Raw genomic sequence first — 18,404 nt, 5'->3', positions numbered from 1 at the left:
CCCCCCAATTTATGCAGCCCTACTTTGAATGCAACGTCTTTGAAAGGCATTATGGATAAAAGTGCATAAATGTAAATAATGAATTGTACAGACCCAATAATACATAAAATGATTAACATGACATAATAGGACAATTAAGAATAGCGTGCATGACTGAACGACAGCAGAAATGTGATTTCCTCATGAACATTTACTCAAAATGATTAAACAAGCGTCTATCAATGAATTTGAGTCTGAAAACAAGCAATGGGAATTGTCTTCTTTACTGGCCGTGATTCTCTGCTTCTTATTGTTTGTCCTGCTATCAGATCAGACCAGAGGCGTTTTTGGGTCACTGTGGAGTAGTTTGCTGTTATTTTGGTCATTGTCACCTCAGGCAGTCAGAATGACGTCAGACGATCGTTACTAGACCCATTTCTGATTAAAACACTATTTATACCAGTTTAATCCCGATTGCATGTGCTCAGAGCGTCTGAATAGTGCGGCGGCGGTTGATTGTGAGGATCACTGATGTTCGTGATTCTGAACACCTCTGTGAGCTTATTCAGAGTGATTGATGATGATAAACGTGCTTAATGACAATCAACTGTAATGGGGTCAATGTGCTGAACTCCATCAGCCGCTCGTTTGCTCAGATTATAATCGTGAATAATAATAATAATCATAACAATAACACTAATAATAGAATTGTTTAATAATAGGAACAATAACAATGTTCTATATGCATAAAGTGTTTTATATGAATATATGTTTTATGTAAATATTCAATTATAAAACTTATGTTTTTACATAAAAATTAATTAATAATAGAAACATATAAATATAAGTATAATAATAATAAAAATAGCAACAATATATTTAATGTATTTATTAATAATAATAATAATAATATATTAAATATTGAGTATTTATATAGCACCTTTCTACCCAGAATCACTTTACAAAAACAGAGGATGTATGTGGCTTAAATACAATTTAATAAAATAATTGCATTGCTGATTATGCTTGAATGGCTCGTGCTGATGTAAAATCAAAGTTTTTCCGAAAGAAAAAAAATAAAGTGTTGAGAATGAAACTGACAAAACTTGTTTGCTTGTCTGATTAAATGCTGTCTGCCTAAAATACTTAAATAAAATGGGTACTTGGACTAGTACCTGTTAGACTAGTAGGTGTTGGATTAGTACTGCAGAATTTGGACTAGTATTGTAGAAGTTGGACTAGTAGATGTTGGATTAGTACTGTAGAATTTGGACTAGTATTGTAGATGTTGAACTAGTAGATGTTGAACTAGTACTGTAGAAGTTGGACTAGTAGATGTTGGACTAGTCCTATAGATGTTGGACTAGTAGAAGTTGGACTAGTACTGTAGAAGTTGGACTAGTATTGTAGATGTTGGACTAGTACTGTAGAAGTTGGACTAGTAGATGTTGGACTAGTATTGTATATGTTGAACTAGTAGATGTTGGACGTAATACTGTAGATGTTGGACTAGTACTGTAGAAGTTGGACTAGTATTGTAGATGTTGGACTAGTACTGCAGAAGTTGTACTAGTAGATGTTGGACTAGTATTGTATATGTTGAACTAGTAGATGTTGGACGTAATACTGTAGATGTTGGACTAGTACTGTAGAAGTTGGACTATAGATGTTGGACTAGTAGATGTTGTACTAGTACTGTTGATGCTGAACTAGTAGATGTTGGACTAGTAGATGTTGGACTAGTATTGTATATGTTGAACTAGTAGATGTTGGACGTAATACTGTAGATGTTGGACTAGTACTGTAGAAGTTGGACTATAGATGTTGGACTAGTAGATGTTGTACTAGTACTGTTGATGCTGAACTAGTAGATGTTGGACTAGTAGATGTTGGACTAGTATTGTATATGTTGAACTAGTAGATGTTGGACGTAATACTGTAGATGTTGGACTAGTACTGTAGAAGTTGGACTATAGATGTTGGACTAATAGATGTTGGACTAGTATTGTAGATGTTGAACTAGTTGATGTTGGACTAGTACTGTAGGAGTTGGACTAGTCCTATAGATGTTGAACTAGTCCTATAGATGTTTGGACTAGTACTGTTGAAGTTGGACTAGTAGATGTTGGACTAATACTGTAGATGTTGGACTAGTAGATGTTGGACTAGTACTATAGATGTTGGACTAGTAGATGTTGAACTAGTCCTATAGATGTTGGACTAGTACTGTTGAAATTGGACTAGTAGATGTTGGACTAATACTGTAGATGTTGGACTAGTAGATGTTGAACTAGTCCTATAGATGTTGAACTAGTACTGTTGAAGTTGGACTAGTAGATGTTGGACTAATACTGTAGATGTTGGACTAGTAGATGTTGGAATAGTACTATAGATGTTGGACTAGTAGAAGTTGGACTAATCCGGTAGATGTTGGACTAGTAGAAGTTGGACTAGTCCTATCGATGTTGAACTAGTACTGTAGATGTTGGACTAGTAGATGTTGAACTAGTCCTATAGATGTTGAACTAGTACTGTTGAAGTTGGACTAGTAGATGTTGGACTAATACTGTAGATGTTGGACTAGTAGATGTTGGACTAGTACTATAGATGTTGGACTAGTAGAAGTTAGACTAATACGGTAGATGTTGGACTAGTAGAAGTTGGACTAGTCCTATCGATGTTGAACTAGTACTATAGATGTTGGACTAGTAGATGTTGAACTAGTAATCATTCTGTGAACCTGTGCTCTGTGTTTCATGTCAGCTGCTGTTATGCTGGTTCCTGAAGGTCGAACTGAAGACGGGTTTGAGACTCATTTTGCCACTAACTATCTAGGCCACTTTCTGCTGACCTGCCTTCTTCTGGACAGCTTGGTGCATTCTGGGAAGAATGGCTCATGTTCGAGGGTCGTCAGTGTCTCGTCCTCCGCACACTTCGCCGCTGACGCCCATCTACAGGATCTTCTCAGCATGTGAGTGGAAAAATACAGCATACGTCTGCAGTGGAAATCAGTGACCCGAAGCCAGACGTAATCTGCAGATCTAGAGCACAGAGATGCTGAAATAAATCACAGATAAGAGCGATCTGGCCTGGAGCGAGAGGGTTTGGTATGTTCTGTGTCACATGTGATGCTGGTGATTGGTTAGTCGTGTCATGCCTCATATCATACATCATAAACCCTGAAGATATGGCTTCATAAATCCTGTTCATGAATCATCCTGCAGCACAAACACCCTGTTACACCTGCACACCTCAAACCCATTAAACACTTACATCCTCAAAAAGGATCAGTGTAGCACAAGTAAACTTTACTAAATCAATCCCTCTACTTATTATTATTAATGAATTATATTCTACCCTCCTGAAGATCCTCTTTTACACTCCTCTTATGCCACAGTCCAATATATCTGAAATATATGTTAATGGATAAAAAAAAAAAAGTGAGGGCAGATTAGTTTTAGATGTTTTTTTTTTATTAAAGATAAACTTTAAAAACTTTTGTAAATGTATTTTTTATGTTTATGTATAGTGTAGATATTTCTATTTATTTATTTACCTTTGATTCTTTTAGTGTTCACATGTATCTCGTGGTAGATGGCGTGTCTGTCTGTCTGTCTGTCTGTCTGTCTGTCTGTCTGTCTATTTATTTATCAATCTATCTGTCTGTCTCTCTCTCTGTCTGTCTCTCTGTCTGTCTGTCTGTCTGTCTGTCTATTTGTCTGTCTGTCTATCGTTTGTTTGTTTTTGTTCATTCATTCTGTCTGTCGTTTGTTCGTTCTGTCTGTCTATTTGTCTGTCTGTCTATCGGTTGTTTGTTTGTTTGTTCATTCATTCATTCTGTCTGTTGTTCTATGTGTTCTGTGTTGTGTGTCTATGCTGCCTCAATTAAAATACAATTAAATTTCAGGAATTTAATTGGAATTTAATTTCTATTTGTGCATGTTAGATAATCAGTCTATCAGACAAATTCGGAAGTATTCATCATTCAATCTGAAGTCATTATTCATGCCTTTACAAACAAATGTTCATTCCCACCTGTTAGTTCCAGTACTTTAATTGAATTGGACAAGTTGCATTCCAGAAGAACAGTTCACTGTGTCTGTCTGTCTGTCTATCTATCTATCTATCTATCTATCTATCTATCTGTCTGTCTGTCTGTCTGTCTGTCTGTCTCTCTGTCTCTCTGTCTGTCTGTCTGTCTCTCTGTCTCTCTGTCTGTCTGTCTGTATCGCTGTCTGTTTGTCTGTCTGTCTATCTATCTGTCTGTCTGTCTCTCTGTCTGCCTGTCTCTCTGTCTGTCTATCTATCTATCGTTCTATCATTTGATGCATGTCTAGAGTCTCAGTCTATCGTCACACATATATCATGTGTCATCTGTTCTGTTTATACCACGGTAAATGTATTTGCAGAGCAGGCAGGACTGTTTTATGTTATTTACACACGAGTTATGAATAAACATGCAGTAATGTGAAGATACAGAGCATGGTGTGAAACAGACAAGTCAAGAAGACTATAGTTGCAACACCACAATTTGCAACTTTAATATCCAGCGTATTTAAAATACAAAATATGAGTAACTGTATTTCGTTATAGTTACATTTTAAATGGGTGGTAATCAAATTACAGTTACATCCGAAAAGCATTTTAGATTACCAAAGTGATTACTTAGCATTTTAATGTCATTTATTTATTTTAATATGAATGTAAAATGACTGGACATTTTAATCAATGAGGCAAAAGTTGATTGTTTGACTCGCGTGCCGCTGGATATTATTGGTTCTGGTTCAAACAGCAGCCTGGCCTGCAGAGTGCAAGACAAAATCAGAAAGCCAAACACATAACTGTCATGGAAATACAAAGACGATTTTACTTATAAATGTGAAAAAAAAAAATAATAATTGTTAGTTTTAGTTTATATAGTTTTGGCTTTTTAGTTGTTTTAGTACATAAAGTTAATATAAAATCTAAAATTAAAATCTAAAATTGTTAAACTTAAACTTAAAAAATAGAAATTTTGCCTTGGCAACTAACTGAAAATTGTATTTGAAGTTCTAAAATGACTAAAACTAAAATTGAAACAAAAATAAATTAAAGCTATGTACAATGATTTAAAAACAAAAAATAATATGACAAAAGCACATAAAATTACTGAAACTTAAAAATTTTAGTTAATGTTTATTTTATTTCAAAAAATGAAAATGTTTTTATGGTTTTAGTTTTTTTGTTATTAACAATAACAACCCTGATGAAAAACTAAAATTACTCAAATTAAAGCTGAAATAATAAGTTAAAGCTATGTAGAAATATTTAAAACAAAAAAGACAATTGTGCACAACAAAATAATTTTAAAAAGTAATTTAATGTTCATTTTATTTAAGTAATGAAAATGTTTTTTAGTGTTTTACTTTTAGTTAACAGTAATATCCCTGATTTTGCTTTGAAAACTACATGAAATAATTTAAACTGAAGTTAAAAATTAAAGCTATATAGAAATATTTTGAAGCAAAAACTAATAGTACATATATTGCTTTATGTCAGTGTACTGTATGCATGCATGCAGATAAAGCGGGATATAATATATATTTAACTTTACATACTGTGCTTTAAAATATTTATTATAGGGTTAATATATATTAGTTTTTTTCAGTTGCTAACATCCTTTTGTCCAATCTCTCGTCACATTTGTAAAACTCCATACCATTAACACAATTCATGTTGTTTTCACACAATATGCAGTAAATTATTTCCAAATGCTTAAACACAGCATGTCAGAAATGAAGACCTAATGATCCAAACCTTAAATATAGTATAAAGCCTCTACTTCTGCAACAACAGCAGCTTTTATTATTATTTTATTCTTATTTTATTTTATTATTATTAAGTTCTCCTCATTCTCAGCAGTAATTCTCAGTTCGCTTTAGATTATCGTTTTCTGTAAAACAGGATCAGTCTCTTTATCAGTGTCATTTTCACAAACTAAATATTAAAATAATAATATAATTTTAAAAAGTTATACCAGTAATTTAAGTAATTTACCCACTAAATATATTTGTATAATAAAAAATATATAATAATAATAATAAGCTAAAAATTCAACTCCATACCATTAACACAATTCATGTTGTTTTCACACAATATGCAGTAAATTATTTCCAAATGCTTAAACACAGCATGTCAGAAATGAAGACCTAATGATCCAAACCTTAAATATAGTATAAAGCCTCTACTTCTGCAACAACAGCAGCTATTATTATTGTTTTATTCTTATTTTATTTTATTATTATTAAGTTCTCCTCATTCTCAGCAGTAATTCTCAGTTCGCTTTAGATTATCGTTTTCTGTAAAACAGGATCAGTCTCTTTATCAGTGTCATTTTCACAAACTAAATATTAAAATAATTATATAATTTTTAAAAATCCCAGTAATTTAGGTAATTTAACCACTAAACATATGTGTATAATAATAATAATAATAAGCTAAAAATTCAATCACAATGCAAAGATTAAAGTTAACTAAAACCATGAAATATCATGTTACTTGACATAAAATTTACTTTAACACACACACACACAAAAAAACAACAACAAAAAAAACATAAAATACAAATATTTTTTTAAAAACATACTTTTTTCAACCAAGGAAACATTTTTCATTTTCATTTGCTGCACTTACTTTATGTACTAAAATAAGTAAAACTAAATAAAAAATGTATGTATTTAAAATAAAGAAAAAAACAAACTAAAAAACAAAACAAACAAAAATAACAAAATTACTAAACCTTTAACTAAAATTAAAAATAAAAACTATTACAAAATATTAATAAATACTATAATAGTATCTGATAAATAACTAATGAATAAAATAACTAATGAATCACAATGTGAAGTGTTGAGTTCAAAACGCTGACAGAAAAATAATGAAAATCACCAGCAATATTAGTGATAAATAACAGCACTATTTTATAGACCTAATGTTCCAAACCTTAAATATAGTATAAAGCTTCTACTTCTGCAACAACAGCAGCTCAAAGGTATTGAAAAAAAATCTCTCTTTATAAAATATTGTAACAACTGATAAGCATTTTTAAGTAACAGATCTCTGAAATATTTACAAAAAAGCTGATTCCAGTCTCAGTTGGAGGAATAGTCAGGTGTTGAAGCTTTTTCCATTTTTATATTGTCTATTATATTCAGGTAGAAGTAATGCAGTTTTTGTAAAGCCATCAGCTGTTAGTATTTTGACAGTCACTGTGCTATGATTGACTTTATGTTCCTGTTGGATTGAAACTAATGCTAATGTTTTGACCGAATGACTCGATTTTGAATCGGGTTTGCTGTGTTTTGATAGAGTTAGTATGTGTAGAAAAAGGTATTCAGCATTGTGAAATGTAGAGTTTGTGTTTATTTAACAAAATGCGGTTTTGGCCAGAAAATTAACTCTTTGGCTAATTGTGTGACGTAGGTGTGTTGCTGTGTTAAGAGTTTAGAAAAAGTACTTTAAGTGTTGTTAAACACTTGTTAGCAGTTGAAAAAACTGTATATACTGTATCATAAGGTCATTATAGTTAACTAAAACTAAATCCAAACCCATTAAAAAAAAACATTTTTGTTACTCGAAATGAAATTAAATATACTGAAATAAGACTATTTAAGAAAAAAATTTAAATAAAAAAAAAAAAGAAATTTATGAAGTTTGCAAGGCAACATTTATCGTTTTCATTTAGTTTATCTTGATGTATTAAAATAACAAAAAATAAATAAAAATAAATAGACATATTAAAAAAAAACGAAGTAAAATTAAGTTGAAATCAGAAAATATGAAAAAAACTCAAAACATTAACAATATTAATTAATATTAAATATTATTAAATAATTAACAATATTGTTAATATTAAACTCAAAATATTAACAAAAACTGTAATAGTATCTCAGTGATACTAAAATAAATAATTCTATATATATGTTTTAATTTTAGTTAATTTTGTTGTGTTCATTTTTTTATTATTTTTAAATGTCTATATAGTTTTTTATCAAGCTTTAGTTGTTTTCTTGTTTGATTTAATTTTAGTTTAGTACTTTAACTTGAGAAATGTTGCCTTAGCAAATAACTGAAATGAGATAAATTTGTTTTTTATTAGGGGATGCACGATACCATTTTTTCAGAACCGATCCCGATCCGATACCAAAAGTTCTGAGTATCGGACAATACCGATACCGATCCGATACCAAAAGGTCTGAGTATCGGACAATACCGATACCGCTCTGATACCAAAAGTTCTGAGTATCGGACAGTACCGATACCGATCCGATACCAAAAGCTCTGAGTATCGGACAATCCCGATCCGATACCAAAAGTTCTGAGTATCGGACAGTACCGATACCGATCCGATACCAAAAGCTCTGAGTATCGGACAATCCCGATACCGCTCTGATACCAAAAGTTCTGAGTATCGGACAGTACCGATACCGATCCGATACCAAAAGTTCTGAGTATCGGACAGTACCGATACCGATCCGATACCAAAAGTTCTGAGTATCGGACAGTACCGATACCGATCCGATACCAACAACATCTTCTCCACACTGATGCTCTCGTTTTCCGCAATATATGAATGAACAATGTAGCAGCGCCGCATCTAGTTAGTTCAAATGGATTGGCTAACAAAAGCATTCAAATGCAATCAATGATAGGGGTGGCACAATACCATTTTTTCAGAACCAATCCCGATCCGATATCAAAAGTTCTGAGTATCGGACAGTACCGATACCGATCCGATACCAAAAGTTCTGAGTATCGGACAATACCGATATCGATAGTTTTTTTTTTTCTGTACCTCAGTGTGTGTTGACCCGATCATCACTCTTTTGTATATTACACACAATCTACTAAATATAGACAACTTCATTATAAAGAAAAATAACAAATTAAAAAATATATAATCATAATCTATGAGAAAAATACTATTATTAACTAGGTTAGTGGATAATTCAGCAGCAAAAGTTACTGATGAGTTCACAATAATTGTATAAAATCTAAACATTTAAAGAAAAAACTATTTAGTGGGGGAAAAAATTAAAGTAAATAAGTGTAATCTGGTAAAATGTTACACATTGCTCTTTGTATTGTAAAATACATTCATGAAAAACAAGTAAATATAAATTAAATACATTTCTTTTAGATTTATAGCACAGTAATGAGGCAGCAACATATGATCGATAGGACAGAACAAGAAAGGCTATTAACAATCTTTCATTGCTCAAAAGTATTATAACATGAAAGGTTGCAATACAGAGCGGCACAAAACATTTATACGCATGCCGTGGAGTCATCTTTCTATGCAACTCCGCATAGAAAAGTTCAAAGCACAAAGGGAAGAGACATTGATGCGTAGTGTATTATATCTGTGCGTTAGTTTATTGAGCCTTTTCTTTTAACAGTTTTAAATTTCAGTTACTGTGCGCGTGAAGAACAATGCATAGTGCTCTCTACTCCACGATCTAACAGACAGCCGGTAGAAAGTAACGTTAACATGCTTTAGAAACAGCACGGAACTCCAGCAAGATCAAGTATAATAAGAGGAACATCGTATCATCTTAGAGAGAGTTTCGTCGTCTTGACTGTCGTAACACTAACGCAGCGGAGAGAAGAGTTTACGGGAACTTGAATTTAACGACTTAAATATTCGTACCTCACATTGAAATATGGAACGGTCTCAGAACACTTGAAATGTAGTGCACGGAAACTTTATGGGGCTTTATAATGTTTTTGTGCCTTTCGTGGGGTTTAACAATAACACAGAATAGTATATATGCACAATATCGGATTTGGATCGGTCTCGTCAGATCCAGCAGAAAGTGGCAGTATCGGAGCGATACCGATAATCGGCACACCCTTACTTTATATATTTTATTTTATTTCAAGTAATTACATTTTTAATTACATTTTTTTTTGTTAATAATAAACCTGATGAAAAACTCATTTTTAATTAATGTAATACACTTCCAACTTTATATATAGTGCTGTGCAATAATACAGTTTACATTTTACGATGACAGATTTCAGAACATCTCGAACATTTCCCTGAGATTTTTCACATTGCTATCATGAGACTTTAGGGGAATGTATGTTTAATTGTCTTGAAAATAAAGGCATGATACAAAAAAACAATCTTTATTTCCCTTCAAGAAGATGCACTTTCTTTTCTTTGTGTTTGATTGTGATGTGAAATGTGCCTGATTACGATTCATCAGTGAATTTCTAAATCAATAAACAGTGCATTGATTCCAGCAGCCGCACAAGAGCTCGTCATGTTCTTGATTTAATTAAACGGCTGTTTGTGTGTGAAGCCCTCGAGCTCCTCAGAACCGTCATCTACTGAGGAAATCCAGATCATACAGAAAATCATCTGATGAATTCATTTCTCCAGTCCTTTCTGTGTGTTTCTTCATTAGCAGCGATACTCAAACATCTACAGACGTGTCCAGCTCGCTTTACTGTATCCTGTCAAGCTTAAACAGATAAAAATGGAGAAATAAATAGCATAAAATACAATAAATCTCATAAGAGATTCATTGAAAATGTTATATTAGTAGCATGAGATTTTCTATATTTCTTAGTGTCTTGTGCAGTACTTTCTGTTTGGTGGATTGATGAAAAATAGAGATAAAATTTCACCCTAAAATTATAGGAAATCAAATGTTGCATTTCGATATAATCATTTTTTGCGACCAACAAGGGTTTTCCTTCTTTATTTTTAATGACATGTTTTCCCATTAAAATTCTCATTATTGTAATGCTTATGGACATTTTACTTTTAATGATTTTTTAAATTATTTTAATATTTATTTATTATTCTTTTTAATCATATTTTATTCTTTATTCTTAAGTTCTTCTCATTCTCAATTCGCTTTAGATTATTGTTTTCTGTAAAACAGGATCAATCTCTTTATCAGTGTCATTTTCACAAACTAAATATTAAAATAATTTTATTTTCCAATAAAATATTAGAAAAATTATATAATTTAAAAAAAATCCCAGTAATTTAGGTAATTTACCCACTAAACATATGTGTATAATAATAATAATAATAATAATAAGCTAAAAATTAAATCATAATGCAATGATTGTTTGTATTTAAATCTAATTAAAAAAATACTTAGTCAACTAAAGTTAACTAAAACCATGAAAACTCATGTTATGTTATTACATAAAATTAACTGTAACACAAAAAAAACCCATACTTTTTTTCATTTTCAACATTTCTCATTTTCATTTGCTGCACTTACTTTATGTACTAAAATAAGTAAAACTAAATAAAAAATGTATGTATAAAGAAAATAAAGAAACAACTAAACTAAAAAACAAAACATAACAAAATCACTAAACCTTTAACTAAAATTCAAATGAAAACATAAAATGTAAAAATAAAAACTAGTACAAATTATTAATAAATACTGTAATAGTACTTGATAAATACTAAAATATCTAATGAATCACAATGTGAAGTGTTAAAGAAAAAAGCAACACTGTCTACTTCATATTAGAGATAAATAACAGCACTATTTTATATCCGTGCCACTGAAGAGTAAGACATGCATCTATTTATGAGCATTTAAAATGATGTGCATGTAAACGCTCATTTATCAGACATGAATATGTGTAGATGCAGAAGCGCTGTGTGTAGTGCTGTGGATCACTGAATGAGTGAAATATTGCAGGAGTGTCGCTCATTACACTGATGCATGATCATGTGAAGCGTGTGGAATCTCACAATCATGTGCCGCTGAAGTGATTCTTCTGTCTTTGTCCTTCATCTGTCCTTGCGTCTGGGATTGTGCCGGTCTGTTTAATAAGAGATAATGATTGGTGTGAGTCAGAAGTAGGCCAGCTCACGCTTTATTTTTAACAGGAACAGCTTCTGGGTGATGAATACTGAATATTGCTTTTATTGTCCATGTACTGCTGTTAGAATCTTCCCAAACTCAATCATTTATACTGAGTTTGAGTTCATGGATGTGCTTTCAAATTTGACTTCAGTTTTTGCACAGGCCTTCAGTCTCATTTTCACAAACTAAGCATTAAAATGATTCAATGATAGTCCCACTAATAATAATCAAACCCACGTGATATTGTAACTCTTTGAATTTTTCATTCATTCATGAAATTAGCAAATGTACCCACTATAATAATAATAATAATAATATTTGTTCTTATAATAAATGGCTAAATTATTGTTATTATCGTTGTTGTCATTATTTAATTATTGTTCTTATGATTATATTATAATAAATGTACTAATTTATTATTGTTATACCCATGTTATGATGATGATGATAATAATGATAATAATAAATAAGTATAATAACAATAACAACAAAATAATAATAATTATTATTATTATGATTATGATTGTTGTTGTTGTTGTTGTTATAATAAAGGGCTAATTTTATAATTGTAATTATTTTATACTGACTGCTCTTATAATAATATTATAATAAGGTGATAATTTATTGTTATTATTATTATTATTATTATTATTATGGAATATTTATTACTATTATTATTATTATTATAAGGTGATAATTTGTTATGAGTATACTGACTGCTCTTATAATACTAATATTATAATATGATAATATTATAATAAATTGCTAATTTATTATTATTATTATTATAAATGTTATTATAACAAAGGGCTACATTATTATTATTATTATTATAACAGCATGTTTTATTATGATTATACTGACTGCTCTTATAATAATAAAGTGCTAATTGTTATTATTAATTATATCATAATAAAGGGCTACATTATTATTATGATTATGATTATTAAAAGGGGAAATTATTATTATTATTATAAAAGTATTATTATGCTTACAATAAAGGGTTATTGTATTCTTATTCTTCTTCTTATTATTATTCTATAATTTTTTATTTAAATTCTATTATGCATGGCTAATGTGTTATTATTATTATTATTATTATTATTACCATAAGGGGATTCTTTATTATTATTATTATTATTATTATTATTATTATAACAGGATGTTTTATTATGATTATACTGACTGCTCTTATAATAATAAAGTGCATATTTTGTTATTATTAATTATATCATAATAAAGGGCTACATTATTATTATGATTATGATTATTATTACAAGGGGGAAATTATTATTATTATTATAAAAGTATTATTATACTTACAATAAAGGGTTATTATTATTATGATTATTAATATATAATAATTTTTTATTAAAATTCTATTATGCATAGCTAATGTGTTATTATTATTATTATTATTATTATTATCAGATGTGTTAAACAGACCTAATTAGCGTCTGTCAGCGGATCCCTAATATATCTGCACTGGTAGACGCGGCTCGGTGAAGAGCGTGAAGCGATGATCATTGTAGCCAATCACAGACATATCTGTTGAGCCTGTGAACAACACATCGGCCAATCAGCGGTGTTTAAGAATCTGCTAAACAGCGCTCAAATGGACGTTTTTAAAATGTCAGTACCGACTGGCACCGAAGTCGGTTCTTTTGAGAACACTAGTCCTAATGCAGACTGAGACTGATGAGCGTTGTGTTTGATCTGCAGACTCCGGCTGAGTGTGGTTCCTCCGGATCTGGAAGGAGTCGGTGGATGTTACATGTATGGAGGTCCTCAGCAGCGTCTTACGATGAAGATCTTCAGGCTGGACTCGATCTGCAGGACTCGGAGCTCCTTCACTAACATCAGCAGAACTGAAGAATGAACGACTGACAATCTCACACCGGAGAACCGTGAGGAGTCGCGTCGCTCCTGTCCCGTTATTTATGGTTCTTCTGAAGGGTTCGGCGCTGTTGGAGGATTACTGTGAACGTCCTTCCCCCCCCAAAAAAGCTCCTTTTCCAGCCAAATCTCCTGCTCAGTTCTGATCTGTAAGCGCTGCTGTACTTCATTCTCTTCACACTGCGTTTCTTTGGGCTCCTGATCTGTAACACATGCTCGTTTTACCTTCTTAAAAGTCAACACGACAGACTCATTCCCTTATATCCGTGCTCTTATTGTGAATGATGCATCAGTGCACGTTATTTCAAGTAAATAATAAATGTTCATCAAAAAGTAGTAACTCGTGTTCCCCAGTTGACTGCAAACGTTCCTATTAATACGGGCATTCTTAGAATAATGTTTATGGAACATTTTTAATACACGTTCTCGGAATGTTGAGAGGAAACATTCTTAGAACAACGTTCTGGGAATGTGCTTATGATGTTATCAGTAAGTTATATGTTCGATAACATTCATCAGTAACAATGTGACGTTCTCGTAACGTTATCAAAATGATAGAATGGAATGTTGCTCTAATGCAGTGGTTCTCAAACTTTTTGGGCATTTAACGTCCTTCTGCGTCCCCCTTCTCTCACGCTAAAGTATTTTAAATACGTGCACATCATTTGTATGCAACCTTTGATGCATGTATGTGTTAGGGTTAGGGTTAGATAGGGTTAGGTTTAGGGTTAGGGTTAGTTAGGGTTAGGGTTAGGGTTAGGGTGCACATTTGATGCACATGCACACTAATTGATGCACATGTTAAAATAGATAATGCAACCGTCCTCTCCTTCTACACTTTTAAGCGTACATGTTTGCCACCTTACCTTATATTTTTCGCCTCTCTTTTATTCCACAATGTGGTACGTAAGCGTCGCACTTGCCTCAACATCTCTCACTTGTTTACACTCCAATTGATGCACGCGCTTATATATTTTGCCTGTGACAAACACATGGTCGGTTGAATGTTATGCGATATAATTAAACTAACGGTACATTTGAGTATTTTTTTCACATCCCCCTCCGTCACTTCACAGACCACCAGTTTGAGAACCACTGCTCGAATGTTCCCATTACTAAGAAAATAATGCGTATAACTATGTCAACTATGTTTAAATGTTGCGAGAACATTCATATGTCACATTCTGATAATGTTTTAAAAATGATAGAATGTAACATTCCTCAAACCTTTGCATAACCACAACGAAATGTTCTTTAAACATAAAAATGGGTGTTTTAAACTCTGAGAGAACATTTAAATGTAACGTTTTCACAATGTTTTCGAAATAATAAATGGAATTTTCCTCTAACTTTGGAAAACAAAGAAAAATGTTCCTTAAATATGATGAAAATCAGTGTTGTAAATGTTAAGAGAATGTTCTCATGTTTTATTAAATGATAAAGTGTAAAAAAAAAAAGATTTCAAAATGATCAAATGGAAAATTCCTTTATGGAATGATAAAATGGAATATTCCAAAACCAAGAAAGAAACATTCTTTATAAAATATGTGTACATTTTCAAAATGATTGAATGGAATGTTTCTCTAATGTTCACATAGCCAAAAAGAAACTTAATGCTGGACATTTTCACAATTAAAAAAATGTTTTGACCACTTAGTTAATGTTGGCAAAACTGTTTGTTAGCTGTTATGTTATTGTAATTATGATTAAAATGGTCCGCAAACAGCGTTTCATGTAGAGTTTTACTGTGGTAAATCACTGTACTGCACACCCTCTTGTGCTTTAAAACAATGCGAACAGCAATATGATCAAACACGCCGATTTCAATCAATAGTAACATTTATTAACATTGATAACTAAGTTATCAGTTATTCCACCAAGTGTTGTTCATAAATGCAATTTTTCACAATGAAATTAACATGCATTTGATTTACTATACAGCGGGATTCAAGTGCATCATTTTATGAAAACATCCATATTTTCATGTTCAGAACTCTTGTAAAGAACTCCTTTTACCTTCAGATTTATAGAAAGAAAGCTATGATTTCCTTTGAATCACATCAGTGAATATAACAGTGTAAAAGAGCGATTGAGATGGATTTATTGATGATTCCCATGATGTCTGAACAAATGCGTTATTTCATTCACGAGACTAAAATGCAGAAGCATGGTTCAGTATATGACGAGCACATATTTTTATTCAATCACACTCACGTTCAATAGTGCCAAATGCAAAATGATACTAAACTTTGAAGGAATAATTGAGTGAAAATGTCCCGTAAACACAAACCCAAACGAGTTTCTCCCGTGTCTCACTGTAAACATTTCTTTGAAAATCTAAGAAACTCAAAGAAAGCAGGTGAATCTTGGAACTACGGACTCTGAATATTGATTTTTGAATTTGCCTAAAATAATAACAGCGTTGCATCTTGTGTTGTCTGGAGGTTTTGTTTCTGAACTCATGCTGTAAGCGTAGCTCTCTTTGATTCAGGTCTGCTGTGTGATATTAATTACTGTAGGTGTTATTAATATTCTGTACTCTGATGTCAGTGTCATGTGTGTTGTGTTCACACGCGTTCATTTCTTCAGGATGAAGTGCTGATCACAGATGATGGTTCATCTTAATGTTTCAGAAGCTGTTAGGATTAAAACAATTTTGCACTGTAAAAATTGAGTGATTTGCTAAATGCTTTTATGATCTTGCATATGAAATGCACATTAGCAAGTATCATTTTGAATGCAGGTGACTGTGTGACATTGCACAGGTAAATCTCACAATAAAATACAAATAAATAAATAAAAAAAATTTCTTCCAAAAAATAATAAAATTAAAAAGAAAGAAAAATAAAGCCACTTTTTATTTTATTTATTTTTTATTTTATTTATTTTTTATTTTATTTTATTTTATTTTATTTTATTTTACACTGTGACATTTTCATGACGCTTTCCTGGATTGTAAAGCATTTAAATATCATAGTACTTGGTCTTTTAAAAAAATCTTTAAAAACACAGTATTTTATGAATATATATATTTTTTATTTTGTATTACATCAGTGTTTTGAGGGAAATGTCATGAAACTAATGTCTCAAAGCAGAAAATAATTCTATTATTTTTTTATGTTCCTTTTTTCATTTGATTTTGAGGTTAAATGTGTCCTTCGTATATTTTTCGTTAATTTCACCTGTACATTTTAAATACTTGACGTTTAATCTTATTAAATGTGAGTTCAGGCAGAATGGAAGAAAGAATCTAAAATATATGTGATTGAAATGTGTTGCTTTTATTTTCAGCATTTTCTTGCAAACAAACAGCATATAGTATGAAATCTAACTGTTCGGTGTTTAAGCATCTAAATTCTTTTGCATCATTTTATGACTCCATATGTGACTTCCTGGAATATTTTACCAAAGCGAACAAATATGAGATTCAGCACATTTTGTTTATAAGAGTTATGCATCATCTCTGAATTATAATGTCGATGATTATGGCATACAGTAATTTCTGTTGTCACTGTGATTCTGTTTTCTTACAGAAGTCATTTAATGTGCTTTCATTCGTTTGTTGTTTATGAAGACATGATTACCCATGAGCCTCTTCTCTGAGCCAATTCACATGCAATAACTGGTAAATATACCAACACTTGTTTTTTTTTTCTCTGTGATGAAAAAGCCTCAAAAAAAGCCTGTCTGAATATTCCATATCAACGTTTGCAATAATAATAAAAACATGTTCTGTTTCTTTAAGAAGTGTGGCCTCCATTAAATGTTCCAAACTTTGCTATTCTTAAAAACGTACTAATGTTTTTAAAAGTTATATAAATGTTAAGACGAAATGTTCTTAAAGTAATGGTTATGGAACACTCTTATAAATTTATTCATATCTGATGTACATTCTCATAACATTGAGAGAAAATGTTTTTGGAACAATATATTTAAAATGTCCTTATGATGTTATTTGTACTTGAACATTTAAGAATTGTTTTTGTAACCTTTAAATAGCTTTCTAATCATGACAGAAAACTAGACATTCAGTGTTTTTACAATGTTAAAAATAAATGGTCAAGTAACAAAATTCTGGGTGAAAAGGTTAATAGAACATTGTAAGATACATTTTTATAACCTTTAAACAACGTTCTAATCATGACAAGAAAACTGGACATTTCAGGATTCTTCGAATTTTGAAAATTCACATTATATTTTGGGCAAAAATAAAATTAGTAGAACTCTGTAAGAAATGTTTTTGTAACCTTTAAAGAAAACTGAGCATTTTAGTGTTCTTACAATATAAATAGAAACGTTAAAGTAAAGTTACATTTTGGGTGAAAAAGTTAGAATGCATTAAAGGGGTCATATGATGCGATTTCATTTTTTCCTTTCTCTTTAGAGTGTTACAAGCTCTTGGTGCATAAAGAAGATCTGTAAATTTGCAAAGACTAAAGTCTCAAATCCAAAGAGATATTCTTTATAAAAGTTAATAGTCAGCCACACCCCACTAAAACGGCTCGTTCGAACACGCCCCCACATACAGTGGGGCAAAAAAGTATTTAGTCAGCCACCAATTGTGCAAGTTCTCCCACTTAAAAAGATGAGAGAGGCCTGTAATTTTCATCATAGGTATACCTCAACTATGAGAGACAAAATGAG

At 31.4% G+C, this 18,404-nt stretch overlaps 1 protein-coding gene across 1 annotated transcript in view; it reads left to right on the top strand.

The window, feature by feature from the left end:
* LOC107749237 (dehydrogenase/reductase SDR family member on chromosome X) overlaps positions 1-13,855 on the top strand; it is a 37,940-nt gene extending 24,085 nt beyond the window's left edge. Inside the window, exons 3-4 of the mRNA XM_016564332.1 lie at positions 2,743-2,950; positions 13,587-13,855. Of these exons, the coding sequence (XP_016419818.1) occupies positions 2,751-2,950; positions 13,587-13,743 (357 nt within the window). The 5' untranslated portion in view covers positions 2,743-2,750 and the 3' untranslated portion in view covers positions 13,744-13,855. The remainder of the gene's footprint in view (positions 1-2,742; positions 2,951-13,586) is intronic.
* Positions 13,856-18,404: the final 4,549 nt, after the last annotated feature.

This window comes from Sinocyclocheilus rhinocerous, unplaced genomic scaffold, assembly GCF_001515625.1.
Source record: "Sinocyclocheilus rhinocerous isolate Xijiao unplaced genomic scaffold, SAMN03320098_v1.1 scaffold1041, whole genome shotgun sequence".
Taxonomy (NCBI): domain Eukaryota; kingdom Metazoa; phylum Chordata; class Actinopteri; order Cypriniformes; family Cyprinidae; genus Sinocyclocheilus; species Sinocyclocheilus rhinocerous.
The sequence above is the reverse complement of the archived record's forward strand: the minus strand, read 5'-3'. Positions and strand labels throughout refer to the sequence as shown.